The following is a 27,505-nucleotide window of genomic DNA, read 5'->3' on the forward strand; positions in this document are numbered from 1 at the left end:
GACCAGGTTCCCAATTCAACTGTTCTTCATTTACTTGGTCTAAGCTTTTTCTTATTTGTCACTTTTAATTTTTGTTACTATCTTTATGTCTTTGTCTGTTATTTCTTTAAATGCAAGAGGTTTAAGAAACAATGTTAAACGTAAGGCTATTTTTTTTGTTTTGCAAGCAGTTCAATTCAGATTTCTGTTTTATACAAGAGTCTCACTCAACAGAACAAGAAAAAACATTTTGGAGATCGCAATGGGGAGATGATCTGTGGATGTCCCATGGTACAGAGCATGCTGCTGGTGTCTGCATACTTAAAGGAAGATTTAATGGTAAAATCTTGAATTCTGACATAGATAAAGATGGTCATTACATTTTTCTAATAGTTGAGGCTGCACACTCTATCTATGTTTTAGTCAATGTGTATGGTTTTAACTGTCAGAGGGAGAATAAACTATATTTTGACAGGTTGGAGGAGCGCCTACTGCGCTGGTTATCTAAATATCCCAATTCTTTTATTATTTTTGGTGGAGACTTTAACTCATTCACTGCCATTGACGTCTATAGACGTCAATTGAAAAACTTACGTTGACTGCCATTGACGTCTATAGACGTCAATTACGTTTTTCAATGGGAGGGGCTAGAATACAACCTTGGGCAGCTTGTCAGTGAATTTTATTGTTTCATATATTTGTAAATAAATTGTTTTGATAAAACATAACCTTTCTCAGTGTTATTTCTGTTTTATAGAAGTGAAAAACTATTTTATATGTTAGAGGTGTCACAAAGCAAGAAATATTAGTGTCAAAGGCACTTTTCTGCTTGAAATGTATTTTTCACAAAGAGTTTGTTTTCTCCCTTTTTTTGGTCAAAACAGGCATTTTTGGTGGAACCCACCTCTCTTCTACAGCTGATTACTAAAGAATGGAAAATGGTAGAAACAAGCTTTTTTTTTTTGGATGAAAGAAGAGAGTCTGTTCTTCATTTTGGTAGGTTCAGCGTTTATATGATCATAACACACAGTTTTCTGTGGCTCTTCAAAAATGAGTAAAAATGCTCAAAAACCCTGGCAGTGGGGAGTTACCTGATTTGAAAAATGGCTGGCAGTGAATGAGTTAATACAGTGTTTAACAGCTATTTAGACAGATGGCCTTCTAGAAGTTCAGACTCTAACTCATTCATAAGACTGTTTGCACAAAGATTCAACTTAGTCGATTCTTGGAGGGATTCTCATTCGTCTCAGATAGCTTATACATGGTGCAATAAGTCTCAAACCAGACACTCGCGTATCGATTTTTGGCTTATCTCAAAAGATTTAGAAAAAGTTAAAACGGATATTTATCCTACACCACTCTCAGACCACAAAATGGTTAGCTTATCAATCCCGTTGTCATCCTCCCTAATCACTAAAACCTCTTACTGGAAGTTAAATAGTACCATTCTTGAGCATAAAGAAGTGATTTGTGAAGTTCAGAGATTCATTAAACTTTATTGGAGTAAAGCTCTCACAGATAATACATTTTGTAGTAACTGGGAACTTTTGAAATATGAAATTGGAAAATTCTTTAGAAAATATAGCAGTGATTTAGCAAAAAAAAGAAGATCTGATGAGACGCAAGTGATACAAGAGATCACATGCCTTACTTCCAAACCAATAGGCACCCTCAGTGAATCTGATAAGATAAAACTGGTTGACCTGCAGCATAAGTTAGATGAGATTTACAAACGCAAAGCTGACGGAGCATTTATTCGGTCTCGCAGGAAATGGCTCGAAGAAGGAGAGCAGAATTCAGCCTATTTTTTCAGACTTGAAAAGCATCAATCTAACACCAACTCCATCCTACAACTAAATATTAATGGGACAATTTCTAATGATACGGATACCATAGCAAAATATTGTTCAAACTTTTATTGCAAACTTTATTCTTCTAGTTATTGCCCTGAAGCTTGTCTGACTTTTTAAAATTCTTTAGACAAAATCACTCAGCTGAATGAGGAGGATAGTCAGCTTTGCGACAGATCGATTTCTTTGATTGAGGTTGCAGATGCTATAAAACATCTGAAGTTTAACAAATCACCTGGAACTGACGGCCTTACTGCCGAGTTTTACAAACAGTTCGCTGACAGTTTAGCCCCGTTTCTTTTAGAAGTTTTTAAGGAAAGTATGGATAGAGGTACACTCCCTCCCACTTTATGTCAAGGTTTGATCACCCTCATTCCCAAACCAGGAAAGGATCCTTTGCTCTTAGACAATTGGCGACCAATCTCTTTACTGAATAATGATTATAAGATATTGGCACAAATTCTGGCTAATAGAATGAAACCTGTATTAGATAAAGTTATGGATGAGAGTCAGTCTGGTTTCATGCGGAATCGTCATATCTCAAACAACATAAGATTAATTCTAGACATAATAGATTACCCAGAACTTGTACAGGATGATAGTCTTATTCTTTTTTTAGATTTCTACAAGGCGTTCGACTCCTTAGAGCATGAGTTTATTTTTACTGCTTTAAATAAATTTGGGTTTGGTCAGTCCTTCTGTAATGCCGTTCGGACACTGTATTCCAATAGTAACAGCTCCATAAAGCTTGCCACTGGTACTTCCCCAAGATTTTCTCTAAAGCGTGGAGTGAGGCAGGGTTGCCCCCTATCCGTATATTTATTCCTTCTTTCTGTGCAACTCCTTAATTCGCATATCAAACTCAGTTCTTTAAAAGGCCTGGTCATTGCTAACAGAGAAATACTCATAAGTCAGCTGGCAGACGATACAGCTCTCTTCCTCAGAGACGCCTCGCAAGTTTCAGTGGCCATCAACAATATACAGCCATTCTCTAAAGCCTCCGGACTTTCACTCAACCTGCATAAATGTGAACTTTTACCAGTTAAAAGTTGTTCAGCAACTTCAATTCATGGAATACCTGTAAGAAACTCTGTAAGATACCTTGGAATTCAAATAATAAAAAATGAGCAATCCAGATGCTCCACAAACTTCATTCCTATTATAGATAAATCCCAAAAAATCTTTAATCATTGGCTACAGCGAGACCTGTCATTGAAGGGTAGAGTTCTGCTATCGAAGGCTGAAGGTATCTCCCGTCTAACCTATGCTGCCCAGTCACTACATGTTGATAATACAACCTGTAAGTCAATTAACAAATTATTATACAATTTTTTATGGAAAAATAAAACTCACTACTTGCGTAAATCAGTAGCTTTAAATTCATATGATAAAGGAGGTATAAATTTTATTGATTTCGGTGCTCTTAACAACACCTTTAAAATAAACTGGATTAAAAAGTATTTAAAAAATCCCACTTCTATCTGGAACTTTATCTCACATCATGTGTTCTCTCATTTAGGCGGCCTTAACTTCCTACTGCTCTGCAATTACAGTATTCCAAAAATACCACTGAAACTTTCTCACTTTCATCAATAAATTCTTTTGGCATGGGCGCTGATTTACAAACACAATTTCTCTCCACAAAACTGTTTTATTTGGAATAACTGCAATATTATTTATAAAAATAAAACTCTTTTTTTAAATAACTGGTTTAGTAATGGAATAATCTTGGTTAGTCAGTTATTTAGAGAAGATGGACTCTTTTATAATTACTCTGAGTTCCTCAGGAGATACAATGTACCGATAACGCCTAAAGAATTCTCAATAGTGTTCGATGCCATCCCATCTGGTCTGTCCATGTTACACAGATGCTCCCACAGTGCTCCACGACAGGTCACTCCCCCGGATGTGTTACATTCTTCTCTTGGCAATGTTTGCTTTTCCTCTCATAAGTCTATAAATACCAAAATAAGATCTCTCTTTCAGGATGCAATGGTCTCTGTTCCATCAGCCATATTTTATTGGGCCAATTTTGTAACAGATATTGAATGGAAAAAAGTTTGGACTTTACCACAAAGGTTTTTCTTGACAAACAAAATTAAAGAGATTTCTTTTAAGTTGATTCATAAGTTTTACCCTACCAAACAATATTTGTCCAAATTTATGGCTGAAATAAATGTAAATTGTACTTTCTGTCAAGAGCAACCTGAAACAGTTTCTCATCTGTTTTGGTCGTGTAAATTTACGTGTAAATTCTGGAAGGATTTCCACAAGTTTATTGCTGACTTTGTTCTCCCTAATCTTCAACTATACTATAAGGATGTTATCTTTGGCTATTATAATTTTAAAGACAAGGACAATGATGCTTTCTTTTTTATAAATTTGGTTTTATTTTTGGCAAAATTTCATATACACAAAAGCAAAGTCCTCGGCAGAAAGCCTGAACTTCTTGTATTAAAAATGGAACTTGCACAATATATAAGGACAATCTCCTCATCAAAAAACACTAAGGCTCTCAAGACTGTTAACATCTGTAACGGATTGAAACTGCTAACTTGATTTTGGCTCTTGCAAACTTTTGTTTATTTATGTTCCCCTTGATTTATTTTATTTTTTGTACTCACTTTTGTCTTACTGTCTTTGTCACTCTTTCTGTTCCTCATTGTACTACCACAATGTTATCTTTTATGTGATCCCTGTTTTACCTGACTGTATGTCTATAATGTGATAAATAAAGTTAAAAAAAATAAAAAAAATAAAAAAAACACTCGCTGCTGCTGCCTCCCATGCTAGCGGCCTCGGGAGAGCAGATCTCTTCGCCGTCCAAGTACACAGGAACGCTGCTGGGCTGCGTTCCTGTGGTGGTGGCGCGCTTAGGGGATCAAATTACACACTTCCGGGGGTTTCCCCCTCCCTTCGCCGGATGCAATTCGTCACGCTTAGGGGCAGGTGGCGCGCTTCCGGGGTTTCCCCCTCCCTTCTCCGGATGCAATTCGTCACGCTTAGGGGATCAAATTACACACTTCCGGGGGGGAGGGGGGAGGTCAAAAGGTCGTGATTAGGGTCATCAATCAAATCGAATCAAATTTTGTCATAACTTGTAGGGAGTATCTCTCTCCCAGGGTGATATTGTGGAGAGCAGGGAAACTATTTTACTGCTATTGTTAATAATCATCAACATTACTATTGCATTAATAATATAATCTGCAGCATTGATATTGCATTCAGATGTTTAAACAGTGTGTGTGTCTTTCAGAAAGACTAAGCCACAGGCTGACAGAGGCTGTGTAGAGGGTGAAGAGGAAGGGGGAGAGGACAGGGGCACCACAGGGGACTGTCCTCTCCCCCTTCCTCTTCACCCTCTACACCACAGACTTCAGCCACTGCACAGAGACCTGCCATCTTCAGAAGTTTTCTGATGACTCTGCGGTGGTTGGATGCATCAGCAGGGATGATGAGACAGAGTACCGGGCTGTGGTCGACTCCTTTGTCACGTGGTGTGAGCAGAATCCTCTGCAGCTCAACGTGGCAAAGACCAAGGAACTGATCGTGGACTTCAGGAAGACCAGGAAACACTTGACCCCTGTTTCAATCCAGGGGGTCAGTGTTGACATTGTGGAGGACTATATTGACAATAAACTGGACTGGGCTAAAAACACCACAGCACTTTACAGGAAGGGCCAGAGTCGTCTCTATTTTTTGAGGCGACTGAGGTCCTTCAGCATCTGCCAGAAAATGCTGAGGATTTTCTATGAGTCTGTTGTGGCCAGTGGGATCCTCTATGCTGTTGCATGCTGGGGGAGCAGGCTGAGGGTCGCAGATGCCAACAGACTCAATAAACTGATCCGTAAGGCCAGCAATGTTGTGGGGATGGAGCTGGACTCCCTCAAGGTGGTGTCGGAGAGGCGGATGCTGTCCAAGATAAAGACAATGTTGGATAACACCTCCCACCCACTCCATGACATGCCGGTCAGTCACAGGAGCACGTTCAGTGAGAGACTGAGATTACCGAAAAGCACCACTGAACCACACAGGAAATCTTTCCTGCCTGTGGCCATCTCCCTGTACAACGCATCCACTTAACACACTGTTTGCTGCTATAACTACACATGTTTCTTTTTCAGCTATTTATGAGTGACTTATGTATGTATGTATGTATATGTATATATTGTACTATTCTTAGTTAGTGTATTGTCTGTCTTGTCTTAATGTTGGTTTATAATGGAGCACTGTAACAAAAAATAATTTCCCCCAGGGATCAATAAAGTATTCTGATTCTGATTCTGACAGGATATGCAGGCTTTGCAGAACTGAAACAGAAAGCAGAATCTAAGCGCAGGTTATTCTGAGGAGCTGGTTAGATGAGGCTATTTGAATAACTAGGTTATTCAAATTGCCTGGTATACTTTTATATCCTTTTATTAAGCTTTTAGTAGAGGTTCTTGATTAAAACATTTATTCAATATAGTACATATAGTTTCAATTAGGTTGTTACACATAAGGATGAGCCTCTGTTCTGGTGAAAGGTCAGAAGTGCAACGGGTGAGATGAGAGAGCATTTGAGGACGACATATACACACACACACACACACACACACACACACACACACACACACACACACACACACACTCAATTAGAGGGAATCATTTATAGGTGAGAGGTTAGTTATGTTTACTCGCAACTGTGAAAGAGGAACAGTTTCTTGTTGTCTCTGCAAGAAAGAGGAACAGCGTCTGGCAGGATGTGGGGCTCGTGTTCCAGATGAGATAGAAGACAATGTTCTTTTAAAAACCGTGTTAAAAGTCATTGTGGTTTTGATTTGACGTATGTATATATTCTGTCTGTGACGTATGAAGGGGCGTCATTAATTCAAACCCTGATGCTATAAAAATCTGTGTATGCTTTGATTAAGTCGAAGATCAGCCCTGTCTGCGAACGGAACTGGTCTTCCCACGCGTGTATTCATTAAAATCAATTGTTTGACCAAGATCTTCTGGACCATGGTTGTTTGTACTCTCCTTCCTCAATATTTGAACCTTAACAATATCTAAAACCTGCAGGACACCGGCACTCGAGGCCTGGAGTTGCCTACTCAGCTTCTACTTTAGCTATTATATTGTTTCTGTTGTTTATATTCTGTATTGATTCTATGCTGTAAGATGGAAACATGTTTTTTTTTTCAAACCCTGTTCTTGTTTTTTTCTGACACTAAAAATAAGCTGCCTGCCAAAAAAGTATTTTGCAGCACCACAGCAGTTTTTAACATACAACAAAATTATCCATGAACTTTAAAGACTGAAACAATCTATTTTTCAACCGGAAGTCGAATGATTGGTGATCCTGCTTCCTGTAAAAGCGTTCTTATCTCAGTGGCCTTGCAGGTCATCTACAATCCTCCAGTCACATCTGTCATCAGCAGCTCTCTTCTATAATCTGTTAACTTTTATGGCCAAACTAACCTTTTATAACCCTTTGTGTGATATTAAAACAATACAGGTTTTTACATTTCCTGTTTCACAAAGGTTTAAAAAAAAAAAGCATGTCGAGAATTTAGACTTTTTGAATCCCTGTGACAGACTGGCGACCTGTCCAGGGTGTACCCTGCCTCTCGCCCTGTGACAGCTGGGATAGGCTCCAGCACCCCCCGCGACCCTGAAAAGGATAAGCGGAAGCGAATGGATGGATGGATGAATCCAGAATATTACATTAAAGGAATTTAGTAGAAGCAAAGCAAAAGATCAATCAAGTAATAATAATAATAATCACTTAATAAAATCACTTGAATTTTACTTACTTAATTAAGCTAATGTAGATTCCTAATACTGATCTTGGGTGGAATGAGAGAGAGGATGGGCTCATCCAGGCCTGAAGATGCATTTATTTCTGTTCCCTGTCAATATAATCCAATAGCAAAGTAACTCTATAGTGTTCTCCAATTACTTTGAAATGGTAATCCAACATTGTACGAGAAGAGAAAAAAGCCAAAAAATTATCATTCGTAAGTTCATAGTGTTCGGCAGCACCTAATCCTTTGGCTTGTTTTTTGCTGTAATTTCCAACTGTGAACTTCCAAGTCTGGATTTACTGATCATGCAGGAAACTAGAGGAAGAATCCTGAATGCTCCTAAGTGACCCCTTAGAAGCATTGATAGCCATTTGGCCATGTTGTATGCATGACTTCTACTCCCCCACCCTTCTTCCTCTAACCAAATGTGGTAAGAAGAAGAAGGCCAGAAGATGGGTATCCCATCCTTTGTTTCTTTATATACTTCATGTATAATCATATAATCATATATATTCTATTTATTACAAATTAATCTTGTGCATTTCAGGTTAAAGCTAAGAAAACTATATCAACAACCACCAAACAACTAAATCAGCAAATGAGAGCAGGTAAACGGATTCCACGCAAAGATGTAAACACAAAGCGTGGACGAAATGCATGAGAATCAGTGCGATGTCTTCAGCTTTCTCACTTGATGGCACGTACACGCCATCAGTGCTGAACGACGACATCTCACAGCTTATGATGCTGCAGGATTTGCCACTCTTCACCTCTTCCTTACAGATGCATCTGGAGATCAGCACACCTAAGGCTGATCTGTGAATGTGTGTGTGTGTGTGTGTGTGTGGGGGGGGGGGGGGGGGGGAATGCTCTTCAGTAGTTTTCCACCACTCTCCTCTTTGCCCTGGAGGGTTGCCCTCCCACAGGCTTGTAACTGTGGCCTCCAGTCCAGGGGGTGGGGGTTAGCTGTTCTCCTGCCCTGCACCCCAGCCCCCTCCCACTATGCAATCTACAGTCTCTCTAATTATACCAAGCAAGCTATTATCCTCAAAGAGCATCAGGTAATGTTCATATGTTGATTAACGGTTTTCTTCAGTTTTTGATCCACTGCAGAATATTTTTAAGGAAAAGCCAGGCCAGGAAAATCTCCTTCATGTTTTTCTGTGTTTTATCCTTAGTTACTTTGACACAAAGGCATCTGCTGTGTATATTGCATATGCTTAAACATCTGATGAAGTATCAGTACTGATAAATGATCAAAATTATAATATTTCTGACTGTCTGAGGAAAAATTGAATCGAATTGGAATCCAACCGATTCTAGAAATCAGTGATGATAACCAGCCCTAGTGCCAAAGTAGGTATCCCCCTGCGTCAGAAGCCCGCACTGGGCTGTCCAAATCATGGACAAACAGTATCCCACAGCTGTTTATGTTTTTAAACCCATTTTGAAGAGAGGCATTTTTTTAAATGTATTGATAGCATAATGTTAAATATTCTTACACAGTTAAAAAAAACTACACGTACAATAAATTAAACCATAAAGATTTCTGTTATTAAAAGAGTTTGTACTTTATTTTATTGCAACCTGTAATTTGTTTCAGTTTACTTGTATTTGTTTTATTGTTTACAAAAGGTTTGAGGTGCGAAATACACTGCAATGGTGTTTGAAAACAAAACATGCGTGTGTGTGTGTGTGTGTGTGTGGTTGGAGGATGTGTTTGTGTTTTGGGGGTTATAAAACAAGATGATAGATACAAGCTAATAGATAATATGCAACTTAACAGTTGTATTTTATCTATTGGGGGATGGGTGTGGCTGGGCTGATGACGGTAACAGAAAAGAGTGGCAATTTATATTTTTATTAGTATTTTAAGGATTAAAGATGGTATTTATTATTAGGCTTTTTAAAAAAAAGTGTTTATCACCCAACATCGTTTCATTGTTGAAAAAAAAGGGCTCCGAGGGAGGGTGTTACCGCTCTTCCAGCCACGCCCATCTGCGCTGCACAAACACCTCCTCTTCCTGCCTTTCTCAGTTCTCCGTTCTGCTTTTCCTGCTCCCGCGTTACTCATGTTGGATTTACCTTTGTATTTTATGTATAGATGCAGTTGCAATTGTGCAGTCTGAGCCACAGAGTTCCAGTTTGTTTTTAACCGCATCTGTTTGTGGACTTTGCTTTTTGCTTGATTTTTATTTTTCCCGCCTGTTTCCTGTTTGTGTCTCACTGCTTCCCTCAGATCTCCCTCAGCAGCCTTTTCCAGCATTACTTCTAACAAAAGGTGAGCAGTTTGAACTTTTAATCTGAATTTAATATCACTGTCTCTGATTATATGTGCATTAAAGGAGAAGTCGATCACGAATGTCTAACCAGTAAAGCAGTATTGTCTGGTTAAATATTGCATTTTATCTTACAGTTTATCTTACATTTCTTGGTCATGGATGATTTCGTAAGAACCAAACTGGTTGAATGGGGGCTTAGTGAGTGGGTGGAAAAATTTAAAGGTAAAGTATTAACGTGAATCCCTGATGGGTACAGATATTGATTCTGATGTGATCTGTGAAGTAAGTTGAGAATAATCTTTATCTCTTCAACTTTATTTTTAATTACAGATCAAGAAATTGATGAAGAAAATATTTTTGAGCTTGATGATCGAGAAATTGAGAATTTGATCACAAAAGCTGGACCAAGAATGAGATTCAAGAAGAACCTCAAGCTGTTAAAGGTAATTAAGTTCTTTGACAATCATTGCTATTTTAGTGAACAGAGGTGACTTTATCTGTATATTTAAAAATGCACTGGCAGTAATAATCAGTGATGGGAAAAACCGCGTTAAAAGCAACTCTTTTACTTTTTTTCTGTAACTGGTAATCTGAGTAATTACTATTTCTATCGTTTTGTCTTGATGCATCAATCATGCAGATAAGTAAATCTCCAAAACTTGATTCTGTTCATCTGGACGTAGCGTTTTGTGTGAGAACCGTTTCGTCACTCATCCAAGTGACCTCTTTAGTTTCAGCTGACTGCAGTGCATTTGCATAATGACTGAAACCAGTCCAGTGAAGGAACAATGGGCTGGGAGGTCAGTTCCTTAATGTTAATTATGCAAATTCTCATGACCATTGATCAACAACCACTGACCAAAACCCACTGATCAATGGCCATGAATACCATTCAGAGAGTTGGGGAATGGCTGCAATTACAGCATTCTAAGATGGCGAAAGATGTACCCTTAGGCCCCCTCCTCGAAGTCAGAACAGAATCACCAATTACCAGAGTTTGATTCCTGGCAAGTGTTTTGCCAAGTGGGCAAAAACAGTTAGATGCATGAACAGGTTGGTGGTGTACCGGGGACTTCTGTTTAAGACTATGCTTCCTCCTCACCATCACCCAGTCATCTTGTTTACCCGACTGTTCGGGACAATTTGCCAGAGGGAGCTAGCCTTTGACTGGACAGGCTAAAGGGGCCTGGCTAGCTATAGGATTTTTAAGGGTGCGAAGCAAAGTCTCCAATTCTGTGATAAGGTAATTTATAATGTATTCTTCATCAGTCTGCTAGTTATAAATATAACTGCATTTAAGTTTGTTGATTGTAAAACTTGTATGCTAGTGTCCTTCAAATGTTGTTAAAGAGCAATGCCAATGCAAATAGTAATAATTTCCTGTATAACTCATATTCATCCTCAGGTCTTGCCATCCACAAGTGATACAGGTGAGACACATGTATCGTATTTATTGCATCTCATATTATTCTGTGTTTGCATAAAATATTGGTGCCTTTCAATCTACATAACTTTACTAAGAATAACTTTCAATGCTGAGAGAAACACATTTTTTGTTCTTATTTTTTGTTCTTATTTTTTGTTGTTTTTATACAATCAGGAAAGAGAAAATCTGATCTTCAAAGTGATGCCAGCAGGTTGCAGTCACCAGCTAAGCGACAGCGTCTGTCTATGCCAGGATTTGCAGGTATTTACGTCTCTTTCTAAACAGTGTCACAGTTTAAGCCACTATAGGGTTAAATTTCTGTGCAGCACAATTTGTCCAACATGCCAGTTTCATCTTTGATGCTAGAAATTACTTTTTCTTTGGCCTGTTGTCAAAATTTAACAGTCAGCTTGATGTATGGTATAGTAAGTTTGATTGGTAAGTGGTCACATTATGGTCCTGATATACTCTAATTCACACAGGTTTGTTTTGTTTGTTTGTTTTTTTACATGAGATTTTACATTTTCTGTTTATTCTAGTCTATTTGTTTTAAATAGTTTTTGCCTTTCTTTGTCCACAGAATCAATCATACTGTCTGATGTGAAAAGCATCATGACATTTGTACATGCCAGACTAAATGACCAAGACAAACTCAGTGATTTCTTAAAGTGAGTATTAAGTTTTTTCATATTTTGTAATGTATGGGCCTGGTTCCACTCCTGATCATGTGACAGTTTCACAAACAGATCAAAGAGAGATTGTGTTTGAAGAAACCAAAAATGCAGAAAATATCTGTAAAACATCCTCAAAAACTGCTAGTTATGTGTAATTGAGTCACACAGAGAAGATGGTCCCTTTTCAAGAGTCTTGACACACGCAAAAATAAGCAGTATATTCACATGATCAGAACAATTAAAATGATTCAGTCCAAACAAACTTTATGGATGTCACACTGGTTACACCAAGATACAGTCACAGGAATGAGTAACTACATTGATGAGGATTTATTAACCTAAATGCACTAATTGCACGTCTTTGGACTGTTGGAGAAAGCCAAAGTACCTGGAGAGAGCCGAGGCAAACATGAAAAGACAACACGTTCTCACTCCCAAAGCGTAACATGTTATGCTATGTGACAAATCGTCGGTATATTACGCTTCTGGCCACCCAACACGTCCCTATAATACGAAATCAGAAAAATGAAATGCAAACTCCGGGTCCGATAACAGGCAACCCACCCGCAGTAGATGCGCTCGGTGTGAGGTCTCGCACCAAGCTATCAAATACGGTGCATTTCTGGGCTTTTAAAAAAAACGCTATGCGTCGCCAGGTGTTTCATCGGATTTGAGGTGTTACCTCCTTTGACAGTATCACAGTATCAGCTTAAAGCACTTGTTGCAGGCTGCTGAGTTTGCATCTTTTGCTGTGAAGTACAGCCAGGCTTTTGACCGCTTCGCCTTGGGCATTTTTAATCTGTAGCTCTGCTCTAAAAGAACGTACGTACCTGGACCCGCCTACTATCCTCGGAAACGTAAAATGATTGGCTAGAAGTGTATCACAGCTCAGGGAATAAAAGCACCGAAATAAAGCACCGAAATGTGCGCTGCTTTTCGGTCTGGTTACTACCGTTTATGTCAGATGGTACCCATCCCTAATTATGGGTATGTTACAATGTACACGGTATGAAGGTATTTTATGAATATGCTATAACTATAAGTATGTACAGGCTGTAGTGAGTGTACAAACTATGTACAGGCTATGAACAGGATTTAAATATGGTTAAAAATATGAAAACTATACAGAAATATGAAATATGAACTATACTGATTGTAGATATACAATTGTGAGTATTAATAAACAGTTGTAAACAGTTGTAGAACTATAATTATTGTATTGTACAGAATGATTGTCTATACAGCATTTACAGTAGTGCAGTTCAGATCAGTGAGATATGTGGGTAATTTCTACAGTGGTTATATAAAGTGCTAGTGGTTGTAAGGTTGGTGAACCACCACCTGAACTGGTCCATGTTATTATTTTGTGTATGAGGGTACAGTTGGCCATTTGTTTGTTTTGTCCATTGTGTGTGTGTTCAGTTATAGGTGGTTGTAGGTGTGTGTATGTTCAGTCCATGAGTTTAATGTGGGTCAGAGTTCAGGAGTCTGACAGTTGTGGGGAAGAAGCTGTTACCACTACCTGATGGTCTTAGTCCTGTGGCTCATGTAGCGCCTCCCAGAGGGCAGGAGTCGAAGAGTCCTTGTGCTGGGTGACTGGGGCCTCTGATGATTTTCCCAGCCCTTTTCAGACACTTTCCTGTAGATGTCTTGTATGGCAGGAAGTGGTCTTTCACCGATGCGCTGGGCGGTTTTCATGACCCTCTGCAACGCCTTCCGGTCCGAGGCAGAGAAGCTCCCATACCAGACTGTTATACAGTTAGTCAGGATGCTCTCGATGGTGCAGCAGTAGAATTTCACCAGGATGTCTGAGGACAGGTGGTTCTTCCTCAGAGTCCTCAGTAAGAAGAGGCGCTGGTGAGCCTTCTTGACCAACTTGGAGCAGTTGGTCGTCCAGATGAGATCCTCGGAGATGTGGACTCCAAGGAGCTTGAAGCTGCTCACATAATCCACAGCCGTCCCTTTAATGTAGATGGGTGGATGTGGGTCAGCTTTCCTCCTGTAGTCCACGATGAGCTCCTTGATCTTCTCGGTGTTAAGCAGCAGGTTGTTGGTGTCGCACCACTCAGCCAGATGATAGTTTGGTTCCATATTCACCAATTAGTTTCTTGTGTCAGTCTGTTTGGTGTGTTGGTTCTTTGTTTAGCTATTTTACGTTATACTTTTGACTTAACAGCAGTACAACTATAGATCACAGAATGATTTATTAGTAAAATAAAACTATCAAAGTTAAGACCAACAAAGACTGATATTTTTAGGAGGTTTTGGTGACTTAACTACATTTTTTGCTGTTCCTGTTATCTACCAACTCTTGGGGGAAACATTTTAGCTTTAACTGACACAAAAAGGAAGATGCTGATCAAAACAACATACAGTAAACAATTAGTGGTGTATGTGTATAAAACTAAAATATTTAGTGATATTTCATTTGATGATCACTACCATGATTATAACTCTCTTTGAAACTCTCTTTTTTAAAGCGTGCATAAAAAGTTTTCATGACTGAATCAATTAACCCATATTTAAAATCTCGTTCATCAGGAAAAAGATCAGTGATTTGGAGACAGACAAGAGGGAGCTGGTTGGTGTCTTTGGTAAAACCGGGGCTGGAAAGAGCTCTTTGATAAATGCCATCATTGAAGAGAAGAATCTTTTACCTTCAGGAAGCATCAATGCCTGCACCTCAGTCATGATCAAAGTGGAAGCTAACGCACACAACAAGTATGAAGCAGAAATTGAGTTCATCACAAAGGAGGTAAAATGAATTCTCAAAGTTTGATTTGTACTTAAAACTAAATCATTTGTTATAGTGCAGTTCTTGGAGCTTAAGGCTGGGTACATGCCTCAATAAATTGCTTGTCATCTATTTTTGTAGGAGTGGAAAGATGAGTTGTGGTCATTTCATCAGCTTCTTGACAATAATGAAAATCAGGAAAAGGAAGGCGATGATGATTATCGTGATGCTGTTGAAAAGCTGTCAGCACTTTATGGAGAAGAATGGAAAGAGAAGTCCTCTGAAAACCTCATGGAGAACAAATATTTCAAAGAAATTCCAGAATTTCTCCAATCCAGGCGGAAGATATTGAGATGTGAATCAGTAAGACAAACTCATATTGCTACTATAACAGACAGGGGACACACAGGGGATGCTGGGAAGGGGACACAGGTGAAACTAGGACATCTTGGACACAAAAAGGGAACTGACCAAATAAACAAAAGACTAAGGCTACGTTCACACTGCAGGCGAAAGCGCATCAAATCCAATTTTTTTGACACTATGCGACCCATATCCGATCATGGTGTGACAGTGTGAACGGTGCAAATCCGATATTTTCAAATCCGATCTGGGTCACTTTCGTATGTGGTACTGAATCCGATACATATCCGATGTTTTAGAAAGCGACTGCTGTTTGAACGGTCAGGTCGCATTAAATCCGTCTTTTACGTCACCGACACAAGACAGACGCCAATTATCAGTACTAGAGAAGCGCCCGAGAAGACATCGCGGTCGCTTCCTGGCCATCCAGCGTAGATGTCAGTGAAACTGTTGGGAAGACAACGTTGGAGAAACGTGAACATTTTATTTGTACTGTATAATCTGCAGATTCTGACAGAAATCTGCAACTATCCTTTGAAGCACCGCTCCTCTCTAAAACAGCAATAAGGATAATTATTAGGTTATTTACATTATTATGTAAATAACAAAATAACTTAAAGCAAAAATTGGGAAACGTAAAGTCCGAAGTCTTTATATTAACGGCCATCTGTCAAACAATACTGTTTGCTCTGGGTCTGAAGAGCGCGCTGTGTGTGAAGTCTTCTTTTGCGCATGCGGGCCGCTTTAAGCCTTCACACTAGAGCGCGTTTGCTGTCGCATTTTATTTGTAGTGTGAACACGCAGACAAAAAAATTGGATTTGATCAAAAAATCGGAATTGAGCATTAACACCTGCAGTGTGAACGTAGCCTAAGAACTAAAAACATATCTCACTTCTGAAAATAGCATGCAGCATAGATTCAAAAGTCCAAAAAACAAAACACTGAAAACAGATCCAGTGATCAAAACAAAACAGATCTTACTGAGATCCCACAATGATCTTTAGATGATCACATTGCCAGAAAAAATAAATCTGTTCTTGTAATAACTGGTTAACAAGACCCAAGTTTGGTCCAGGTCCGTGATGTAGAGCATGATTGTTTTTATTTTAAATAATCGCAGTAAGAACCTTTTCCCTTATCACACAACAGTGATCAGTTCCCTATTTTAACCTACTCTTACACTTTAAATCGCACCGTAGAAATTCACTGCTGAGCAAATTCAGCAAAGACTGAATCAAAGTGGCCACAAAGTAAATCAGTGTCTGACAGTCAGTTAAAGTGGACAACTGTGCAAAATGCCGACATGAAGTAGTTTCTGCTAATAGTAATACTGGCTGTTGAGAACAAGAGTGTTCATAGCATGATTTAAATAGAGAATAAAAATTAAATAAATCATAAAAATCTATTTTCATTTTGGATTTGATTGATGTTTTTCTTGGTCCAATATAACACAAAGGGAAGCTTGTACATGACACAATCTGATCATTTAAATCTAAAACTGAACACTAATTACTTAACCTTTTTTATGTCACTGACTTTTTAATGAATTCTATAAAGCACATTCTGTGAGGACTGAAATTAAACTGCACTGCTTTTACTATTTATTGCAGGCTAATGAACTTTCTGCACAATTTGTCAAGTACACAAGAAGTGAGTCAAAACAAGGAGAAGGCAATGAAGGAAAAAAGTGGTTTTGGCCACTAGTGAAGTGTGTGACTGTCAGGGTGCCAAACAATCCTTTTCTCCAGCATGTCACACTTGTGGACCTTCCTGGAAATGGCGACTGTAACAAGAGCAGAGATCAGATGTGGAAAGGGGTAATTCACATTTACTGCTCTTTGCTTATACTGTGTTGTCTGTAAACAGTCATCTTTCAATGAAGCACTGAGACATGTTATTCTCCTTTCAGATAGTTGGAGAGTGTTCTACTGTGTGGATTGTGACTGAGATTAATCGAGCAGCATCAGAGAAAGAGGCCTGGGAGATCCTGGAAAGTGTCAGTAGTCTGATTGGAAATGGTGGCGAATGTCAGCAAATTCACTTTATCTGCACCAAGTCTGATCTTCTTGATGATTCAGATGATCTGTAAGTAATTTTGAATGCTGATCAACTACAGGGTGTTTCCATGTAAGATAAACCCAGGCTAGAATGAAACACAGAGTTTAGCCTTTTTTTTTTAATAATACAGAACATTTGGGTCAAAGGGAGTCTGAGATGCAGATACAATTTTATAAAGTTTATTGAATATGGTGGACTGAGTAATAAAGAGAAGAGAGAGGGAGTGGAATAGTGGAGAGTGGCAAAGGTAGTAGATTTTTTTTTAGTTGTAGAGGGACAGCAAGAGAGAAGAGGGTGAGCAATAACAGGAGAGCAGGAGGAGAAAGAGTTGCAACTGGCATCATTGCAGCTTTTATGTATGCACAACTGATGTGAAGTTTAATAGGTTTATTTACAATGAAAGAAAAATATAAACTGAATAAACTAATATGAACTGGTGAATTAGTGGAGAACACCACCGTAGGTGGCAGAGATGCAGTGCCACAGTCAGTCTTTAAATACAATCTAGGCGATGACAATGAGTTATATGTGTGCGACAGTCAGGGAAAGCTCAGCTTGGTCAGAAAGGGAGCCTCCCACATTTCCGCCTAAAGGCCAAGGCTACGTCCACAGCTACACTGGTATTTTTGAAAACATAGCTTTTTCTATCGGTTTGGGCTTTTCATCCACACGTAAATGGCGTTTTGGATCACTGAAAACTGAGATTTTTATAAACTCGTGCCAGCGTGGAGATTTTCGAAAACAGTTTTTGCATTTACCCGTGGACGAGGAATACGAGGAGTTAGTCACGCAACATCAAACATGACGCCACGCTGTGCGCCACGTGATTGTTTACATTTGATGAATTTTCAAAATGGGAGACAGAAACAAAATACTATCTGCATTTTTTTACACGCTTACATATACACATGCAGTTACTGCCTGCCGTATTTCAGAGAGCTGTGACTCGTGATTATAAATCACTAAGACAAATGTAAAATTGTCAGTTTCTTTCTTTATTGAATAAACTCTGGCCAAAAGAGCTAGCAAGATAAAATCCAAAATACAGTTTAGTTATTAACATTTGAAATAATGAAGGCACTTGAAAAGAAAAGAGGACATAATTCTAGTAAGTTAGGATTTGGCATGTTCTTGACAGCGTTTGACTTTGTTTTTGCGTTTACATGTGAACAGAGATATTTTTTAAAAAGTGCACACGTCGATGCGATTTTTAAAAAATGAAAAAATACCTTTGTACGTGGGGACGTAGCCCAAGAGTAAATCAAAACCACCCAGCCTGCCCCAGATTAATGATGGTGATAATAATAGTGATGATGGTAACAGTACATATATGCACATTTGTTGTAGTTCATCAGCTGATATCCATGATCGAATAGTTAAAAGAAACATTCAAGCCAAGGATGGAGTAAGGAAAGAATTCAACAAGAGAAGCAAGATTAAGGTGAGTTTTATAGACTGACAGAAAATCTAATGTAAAGACTCTCCATAGTTGTAAGGATGCTTTAAAATTAAATCACATTTTTCCCCAGAAACACTTCACTGATGACAGTTTCAAAGTGTTCACAGTGAGCTCCAAAGAGTTCCTAAAAGGGAAGCATCTAAGTCCAGATGAAACTGGTGAGTGAAGTCTCCGTTTTGCTAACAGAATATAAACAGCTGAAATGCACATGTTGTTTTAGTTTGCTCTGACTGAAAGAAGAATTATTTAATTTGAATTTAAGTAATGTCAAACTGGCACTGAAATTTCTTCTCAACAGAAATACCTCAACTTCAGGGATTTTTGCAAGATCTCAATGACTGTCACTCAGAGACAGTAAACTATGTGAATGGAGCTCACGGGATTCTGTCTCTGATTCACGGAGCCAACTCCAGAGGAGTGGTAAGGTCAACTAATGCTGGGAATACACTGCGATTTTTTTCAGTCGCGTTATTCAGCTTCTGCGCAAACTGTACGATTGAATCGCAGGGGTGAGAAGTTCGTAGGTCACGGTGCAGGGTCTCACACTATATGGCCTGATGTGCTCACACTGTGCGTCCATAACACATAACACAAAATCTATCTCTCCCTCTCTGTCTTTTACTCACACAGACACACACACCACCACCATCAACATTACTAAATTGCTAATGAAAAACGCAGCTGCAAATGAGCAGCAATATCCATCCAACTATTTTCACGGTTGTTGTGGTCGTGATAATTTTGTGAGGCCACATCGAAAAGACTCAGATGAGCTTGCCAAAGTTCTACAAGTTGTGCCTCCATCGCTTATGTCCAGATCACAGGCTGCGTTGACACCCTCGCAACGAGCGACAGGATTTCAAACAGGTTTGATTTTCTTACGAGATCGGGAACTGATCGTGAGGTATTAATCGCTTCTTGTTACCCCACGTATACTACACGATGCATGACACACGATTAGGGGAAAACTTGGACCAATCCCGAAAACGGTCGCACGACTGAAAAATCGTCTCAAAATGGACCATAAATCGCAGAGTGTATGCCCAGCATTAAAAGATACACATTCTCTTACATGTTGAGATTTCCAAATTTTTTCGAGTATCTTGTTTTTATAATCTATTAATTTATGATTTATTAATTGATTCATTTATTTTTGCTGTTCTATTTTACTTCTCAGGTTCTTATTACAGGACAGTGACTTTTAAAATCAATTGATTTCATAAATATATACGAAACAACAAGTTGTTTTTCTGACTTTATTCCTTCAAAAATTTTCAGGATGATAAAAAAGCCGAGGTGTGTGCAGAACTTGAGAAAAACACGAACATCCAACTTCGTAATGTCAACAAAGAAATGGAAGACACCTATACGGCTTTTGAAAAATATCTTGATGATGGCGTTGAGAAATCCAAAGGATCATATGGAGAAAAACTCAAGAACGTCTTGTATCGTGTATGTATTTTAAATATAGTTACAACAAAACAACATATTTTACATGAATATGTGTTTAAATACTTCTTCTTTTCTTTTCTGTTTTAGGGAAAGAAGGGTGGTGCTTTTCACAAGATACTGAAGTGTGTTGTTAAGAATGGTGGCGTCCACAAACCAAAGAAAGGGACCCTAATTAACCTTAATATGAAGTTGGCTTCCTGTCTGATTGACAGCATTGATGATGAATTCAGAAAGACCTTCCCGTAAGAAAAGACAAGTTCTAAACAGTCACATAATATTATCCAAGATATATAATCATAACATATAAACTTGCCAATTCTGCCATTAATAACCACAATGTTTATATGTTTTAGAAATGACTCAGAACGTGGAGCATTCAATGGAGTCATCGATACATTTTCACTTAACACTGATTCTCTGTTTGAAAAGTACAAAAATGCTGAACTGCAGCTCAGATTTCTCAAGACAGAGGTAAGAGATGAAACTTTACTGACATAATGGACAGTAAATGGAAAACATGAAAAATTAACCTTAGTTTTATGGCTTGATGTGATTTCAAGTGATGTTCATCCATATTTCATGTTTGTTCTCTAAGGAAGAAAAAATTAAGGCAAAACTGAACAGAACGATGCGGAAACAGAAGAAAAGAGTCTACAGCAGTCTGACAGAGACAATTGAAGACATTATGGATGAAGGCTACAAGAGTAAGAAATAAGATCAGAGATTCACAAAAACACATATTTATATTTATCATTATTCAGAAAGAGAAATCTGATTGGAGCTTTCTGTCTTATTGTAGAGGCTGCAGAATTTAGTGGAAAAGACACGCTGTACAACATGAGGGAGACTATTACGGACCACGTGCACTCAAAGGAAGACATGTTTGAGAGGGCAAAAAATACCATGTTGGAGAAATTGCACACTTTGATGGTTTGTCATGTTTTATGAAAAAATGGGATGAACATATGAAGGCTTTTTCCATATTTAACTGGAATAGACTTACACAAAAATATGTTTCCATTTATGTTTTTATGCAGTATCTGAGAACCTTCTAAATGTAATTGTATTTGACTTAACACAATATTTTGATCTGTGATAAGTAATAACCATTTTTAAAATAGGAAAAAATCCTGAAGACTCTGGAGGAAACTATGAAGGAATCCATTGAACGTTCATTCAAGACTGATGGGGGCTTACTCCCAGGTAAACAGGACAATTTGCTGTATTTACATTTGATAAAGCTTCCTTCCTTTTCTCTTTATCTTTGAAATCTTTCACCTGATAGCACAGTGTATTTACCTATTTGTCTCTCTATTTTTAAAATTAACTTATAATTTACAGTCACACACACTATTACGTGAGTCACTCTTGGGGAGGAAACAATTCAAAAAATGTTTTGTTTTTCAGATGTTTCAACAGAGCTTGAGATGGTGAAGAAACATTATGATAAACTTGTAGGCACTCCAGATGATGAAACATCACTAACTGGGTAAATTCTTATACGTCATCATCAGTATTACATAGAATATTTTACATTTAAAAAAATATATATATATTTTGGTCCTTATTGCTCATTGTTAAACCTTTTTTTGGATGTTTCAGATTTGCTGACCAGGTAGAAACTGCAGAAACCTGGACACAAACAGGTCTTACCAGAGGAAGTGCTGTTTAAAACAAAAAACCATCCGATTTGGTCTCAATCATTTTCAGTTGTTTTTATTTGGTCCCTTTAAAAGTTGTTTGGTGACATTTGACTTTGATTTTGTGAATGTCATTATAAGTGATTGTGGACTTTTATTTCTGTAAGACATATTTATCTTTTAATGTTTTAAATCTTGAGGCTGACAAAGAAGTTTGCGGAAAACTGAAAGAGATTCACATCACATCACTCTACATATATTTCAAATCTATTTTAATCGTTTTATTTTATGAGTTTAGTTATGGTTCATTCAGATGACAATGCAATGATATAGCACATTTCAGTACATATAAAATCAGTGTACTTAACACACTAGATAAAAAATGGTAACACTTTATAATACAGCCCACAACTAAGGTGTAATTAAATGGAACATCAATGTATTTTATCTAAAATTACAATTAAAATTGTGATTATATTTACCTACAAATATTTAAAGGTAACAAGTCATCCAGACCATTGTTCCAAGATTTTTAGTATTAATGACTCCTAAAATTTATCTTGTAAACGTTGATTGGTCAGTTAGGGTAAGTAGCTCTATCTCCATGCAGCTACAGGACTAGTTTTATCCCTCTACATTGTGTCCATCTTTTCCTCCAATAAATGTTTAATTTTAGTAGTTCTTTTCATTATGGAATTAACTGTCTGATTATGAGATTCAAAGTAGTTTTTCATCTCAACCTTTCACACTCAAATATGTGTTTTTGACAGGTTTTCATACATTAGAGCCACAGCAGAGGGTGTTTTTCTTAAAAACAATATCTGAATTGGGATTAGATGGATTTGTGTATGAAAAACACAACTAGTCATAAATTTATTTGTAAAACTTAAAGTTTCTGGGGTTTTTTTCCAAGCACCCATTCATAATTCCTGTTATTCTCTTTAATTGTAAGTTTCTTGGTCCCAACAACCTTTCTCACCTGTCACCTTTCTTTATTCTTGACAAAAAAATTAATTATGAAGATTGTTTTGGCAGTAGTATCAGCTGACTCTTTTTTGATATTTTGCGCTGTTGACAGAAGTTAAGTTTGTCTAACGTGCACCTCTGTCTCATCTAACAGCCATTGTTGTTGCAGGTCTAGTACTCTGTGTCATTAGAATCCCCACAAAAGAACTGAGTGTATTATGTATAAAAATACACTATCACATTATTTCTAAAAGCTTGTCTTACATTGTTAATCCCAATTTACCTTAGAAATAAATTATATGTTTCGGGAAATTTTTTTCTCTCCTTTTTTTTTTAGCACAATTATCCTAAAATGCCATCATTTTTGTGCATTTTTGTTCCTCTTCATTATAGCCTTACTCATAATATTATAGCGAGATGTCCTTTTAATTCTAATTTTCTAATGCTTAAAGTCTTTGAAGTAAGTCCCTGAATTGTCTTTACCCCCATTACTCCCACAGAAATCCTTATGAATATTCTGAATGTGAATTCTTTTTTTTTTGTTGTTGTTTGTTTTTGTTAAGTCTAATTGTTGAATGTTGCCATTGTGTTTCTTAAATTTGTACAGTCTTAGTTTAAGCAGTAGGATCAAAGCCATTCCTTTGATCCTGACCACCTCTCCAGCCACTCTGTGCTGGGGGAGGTTTTATTGTAGATACATCCTAACTTGAAGATCTGTTTGATGTTTGGTAGAGCTTCCTACCCTTTGTATGGTTTCACTGTGTTATCTTTGGTAAACCATACATTGGGTGTGGGGGAAGACTACCCTCTTTATGACCAAGGATGTTGTTCCTGCTTTTAGGTTTTATGACCCTTTGATCAAACACACACACACACACACACACACACACACACACACATTCTCACATAACACCCACACACACACACTTACATACAGTGCCTTGTCTTTGTAACCAAAGGGGGTTGCAAGGGGAGGTGTTTTGTAAACTATTGTTTGAAGTTTGTCAATAAAAGGCGGCGAGAGGAGGCCACCAGCGTGGTCATTTCAACGTGCTGGTCACAGACGAGAGGCCTCCCTTGCGCAAGAAATCGATCGAACACTGTTGCCTTGCTTTTCTTTCATGGGAATAAGTCCTGGATACAGCGGGGTCTGAGTTTAGACCCAACATTTTTTGGTCCTTCGGAGCCGGAGCCTAACACATTGCATCCACCGAGGAGAGGGAGAGGACGCCACCGCAACGTCTGGGATGATTGACGTAAAGCCCTGGTGTTTTTGGCTTGCCACCAGGCCGGGAAGTTTGCGCCTGACCTCCCCTCGGGATGGATGACGATTGACGGGATCCAGAGACTCTTCCCATGAACGTAAACAAACAGTGAGTACAGAAGGCCTTAGAGAGCGTCTCTATAACCGTGTGAATGAATGTGGGATCCTAGATACGCGTCACCGTGATTCTGCGTGAAACGTTTGAGTCCCGGGGAGCGCTGGTCACGAGAGCGCACGTGGACCCAAAACAATAGAGAGCGGCTACGGGCTGTGCGTTAAACGTGAGTCCGGGAGCGCGCTAGCCGCGTGAGAGAGACGCAGGCTTCTCCGCCGTTTGGGGCGTAGAGAGTTCTCCGCCATTTGGGGCGTGGAGAGAACCTAGGTTCAGCGTCCGGAATCTCCGCCATTTGGGGCGTTGGAGAGTGTCCGAAGGTTGAATTCTCCGCCATATGGGGCGTTTGAGAGTTTTCAACAGAGAGCGCTAGCTGTGCGTGCAGACGCAAGCGATAGGCCTATGTTGTGTGTGTGCGGGCCAGACGTGGTCTGCGTGAGTGTGGCTGATTGTTGTCTTGTAATGGAGAATAAAATGTGTAAGTCTGCCTTAGAAGGAGATGTAAAATTTATGCAGAAAGTTTTACCAGGCAGCACGCAGTATGTAGGTTGTTGGTATAAGAAATGTGGATTTGAAGGGACATTAGTGGAAGTTCAGTGTAAAATGCTGGTAGAAAGAATAGCTGTAAGTGTAGCAGGTAAAACAGGTAAAGCGAAGCAGAGGAAGGAATTGCAGTTAGCAGTTGCTAAGTTGTGGCTGGAGCAGGCTCAGAAGAGGAGAGAAGCACAGAATGTTAAAAGAGCAATATTGCAAGAAGTAGTTGTGAAACCTGAGGATGAAACTACAGCTCAATCCACTGCAACTACTCTAGAACAACACCATAGAAAAGCATTAGGAAGAGCAAGAATGTTAGCAGAAAGTAGAGTCAGAGAAGAGCGTGAGAGAGCAGAGGCAGAAGTGGAGGAGAGATTAAAGGCATATTAGGAGCAGCATTGAGTCCAAGACAGACTTGGCAGGGTAGGAAACAGAAAGTAAAGTTAGTGAACACAAACGTTACAACTACATATCCATCCCTGACACAACACAAAAAAAAAACAAAAAAAAAAAACAAAACATATGGTGTTTCTGTAACAGAGTGTGAAGATGAAGAAAGTTTTTCTCCTGATCAATTCCATGAGTGTGAGGGTGTCTGACGTCATGGTGTGTGTGAAAGGTATCCAGCTGGGGCAGACGTGATTCTGCATGTCACCTGCCCAGTGGACAAAAAGAAATAAAATAGTTGTGTGGATGAATGATAGCACGAAGAGTGTTTGGTGTTTCTCAGTCTGAAACAGCTGTAATGCTATTTTCTGTTTTGGAGAAAAGTACAGTTAAAGAAAAAAAACAGAGAGATGTGTGTTGTTTTAAGCAGTGATGAGAATAATGGAAGTGTGGTGAGAGATGAACACAAAAACATACTGAAAATGCATTAACCATACTAACCCTACATGCATATACACATACAATGATACTCATGAGACCAGACAGCATCTTAAGCATGAGATTCTGTTTGTCATCTTGTCCAAGTCACTAGTAAGATGAAAGTGATACATAGACTAGTGGACTGAATATTATAGGAGGACAGATGGTTGCATCATAGAGGAGGAAACAGAATGCTGATGAGAGGTCTTAAATGAGTGAGTTGAGTGAGCTGATTGTGAGTTTCTGGTGTGTGAAGAAGTTTTACCATGGCACACATTTAGTTACATGAGAACTAAAACTTATTATGTGCTAAGACAACAGGGTTATGCTGTATGTTGTGTGTATGGCTGATTGGATGAATGTTTGAGATTAAACTGGCTGTTTGATTTGTCTTTTGTTACGATTTATCCCCCTGGCATGAAGAACACGTGTCATGATTTAAACAAGGCCTATCTTTCCTTTATTTTCTTTGATTTCTTTTATTTTCTTTCTTTTATTTTGTTACTTTCATGGTGCACTGAAAGTTTTGTTTGATGATCTCTGTTGAGCAGATCTGCACGATTAGAATCGAAGCGTCGTCGAGAAAACTGTTGCAAAGTGAGCTTCCCCAAAATTAAAATGGGCTCTTATTTGGGACAATCAGGAAACAAATTCCTGTCCAAAAGGATTCAACGAGGAAATCCAGTCTAAATTATTTTTCTTTTTGAAATGACGTTGTTTTGCTGAGCGTGGAAACGAATGCGACGATAATTTCCACAATTAGCAAAAGAAGGAATCACTGAGTGAATGAGTAAGAATTTTAAAATAAATCGGGAACTGACTGACTGACTTAACACCATTGTGTGAAGTCAACCCCCACTTGACAAAGGTGTGGATGTATCTCTGTGTGTGTCTCTGTTACAGGAGCAGAAAGATGATAGCAACATCTGAGGTTGCGTGATGGTTTAACCTTTTAAATGCCATTTTTATGTTTGTGAATCTATCAGAGGTGTGTTATTCATGGGCTTGTGGTACTCACAGAAGTTACTGTGAGAAAGTGTGTACACACCTGCGCAGCGCTAACATTTGCATTTTTTCTTACAGCATTGCAGTTTTTCATGTGATTTGATGATGTGGTTTTTAGCAGAACAACTGGTGGATGTTTGTTTCTTTATTACAGGTTTTGTTTTCTTTAAGAGTGCATGTAGCATTCAGCAGAAGCGGACAAGTGACATGAGTAAAACAAATAAGAGATTACGATATTTATGGAATAGTTTATTATGGGCTCATTTGCTGGCCACTTTTGGACCCATAATAATATATGAGTGGAGTGACTTTGCTTAAGAGAAGTCACCGATTACATTAATGTTAACTGAGCACATGGGATGATCCATGTTTGAGGCGAATTATGGTAACAATAGTGATTTAATGATTTGAGAAAACCTGCACATGACACTTGTCTTGCTGATGCTGAATGCTTGTTACCCTTGTGATATACTTGTTTATAAGTGTGAAGTTTGATTTTACTTCCAGATCTTGTTTTCCAGGCCATGATGGTGAGTATGCAGGCTCCTGGTGGAGCCAGTTTTTAAGACAGGGATCCAGGTTTGGTGAGTTGACGCATGAGAAGTGTCCATGCGTCAAGAGGTGGGGTCCAGAATTAATATTAAACAATGTTTTCTATTATTGTTGCAGTGATTTGTGTGATTAGCTGTTTATTTACAAGTATTAAACCTATGCAAGTGGTGCATCCATGTTCAGATGAGGCTTTGATGGCCTATAAGTGAAGTTCACTGATTACAATGTGGAATAACATTGAGATGTTAAATAATTTGGAATAAATTATGGGAAAACGTAGGAGATTAATGAGTTTAGAATAAACCTGCAATGATACTTGTCTCTGTGATGCTGAATACTTTATTACTCTTATGATCTACAGTTGGTTGCAAATGTGAAGTTGTTTAAATTTAAGACTTTGTCTTCTGTGATACAGGAGCTGGGAGTTAAACAAGCTGAACATTTAAGTGCTGATTAATGTTCTTACACAGGGTTACAGCTTGGAGTGAAGCTGCTCCAAGG

General features: G+C 38.5%; 1 protein-coding gene across 1 annotated transcript; it reads left to right on the top strand.

Moving 5' to 3' along the window:
- The first annotated feature begins 9,629 nt into the window (after positions 1-9,629).
- LOC309705477 (nuclear GTPase SLIP-GC-like) lies at positions 9,630-26,396 on the top strand. The gene is made up of 21 exons (XM_082531346.1): positions 9,630-9,896; positions 10,032-10,119; positions 10,228-10,340; positions 11,303-11,327; positions 11,498-11,584; positions 11,904-11,991; positions 14,539-14,752; positions 14,873-15,094; positions 16,706-16,912; positions 17,005-17,180; positions 18,501-18,594; positions 18,683-18,770; positions 18,911-19,032; positions 19,891-20,064; positions 20,152-20,306; positions 20,418-20,535; positions 20,660-20,768; positions 20,864-20,994; positions 21,186-21,267; positions 21,472-21,553; positions 21,667-26,396. Exons 2-21 carry the CDS (start codon positions 10,053-10,055, stop codon positions 21,734-21,736), a joined length of 2,424 nt encoding a protein of 807 aa, XP_082387472.1. The 5' UTR covers positions 9,630-9,896; positions 10,032-10,052; the 3' UTR covers positions 21,737-26,396.
- The last annotated feature ends 1,109 nt before the right edge of the window (positions 26,397-27,505 follow it).

The sequence above is a fragment of the Aulonocara stuartgranti genome (genome assembly GCF_965226115.1).
Source record: "Aulonocara stuartgranti genome assembly, chromosome: 4".
Taxonomy (NCBI): Eukaryota; Metazoa; Chordata; class Actinopteri; order Cichliformes; family Cichlidae; genus Aulonocara; species Aulonocara stuartgranti.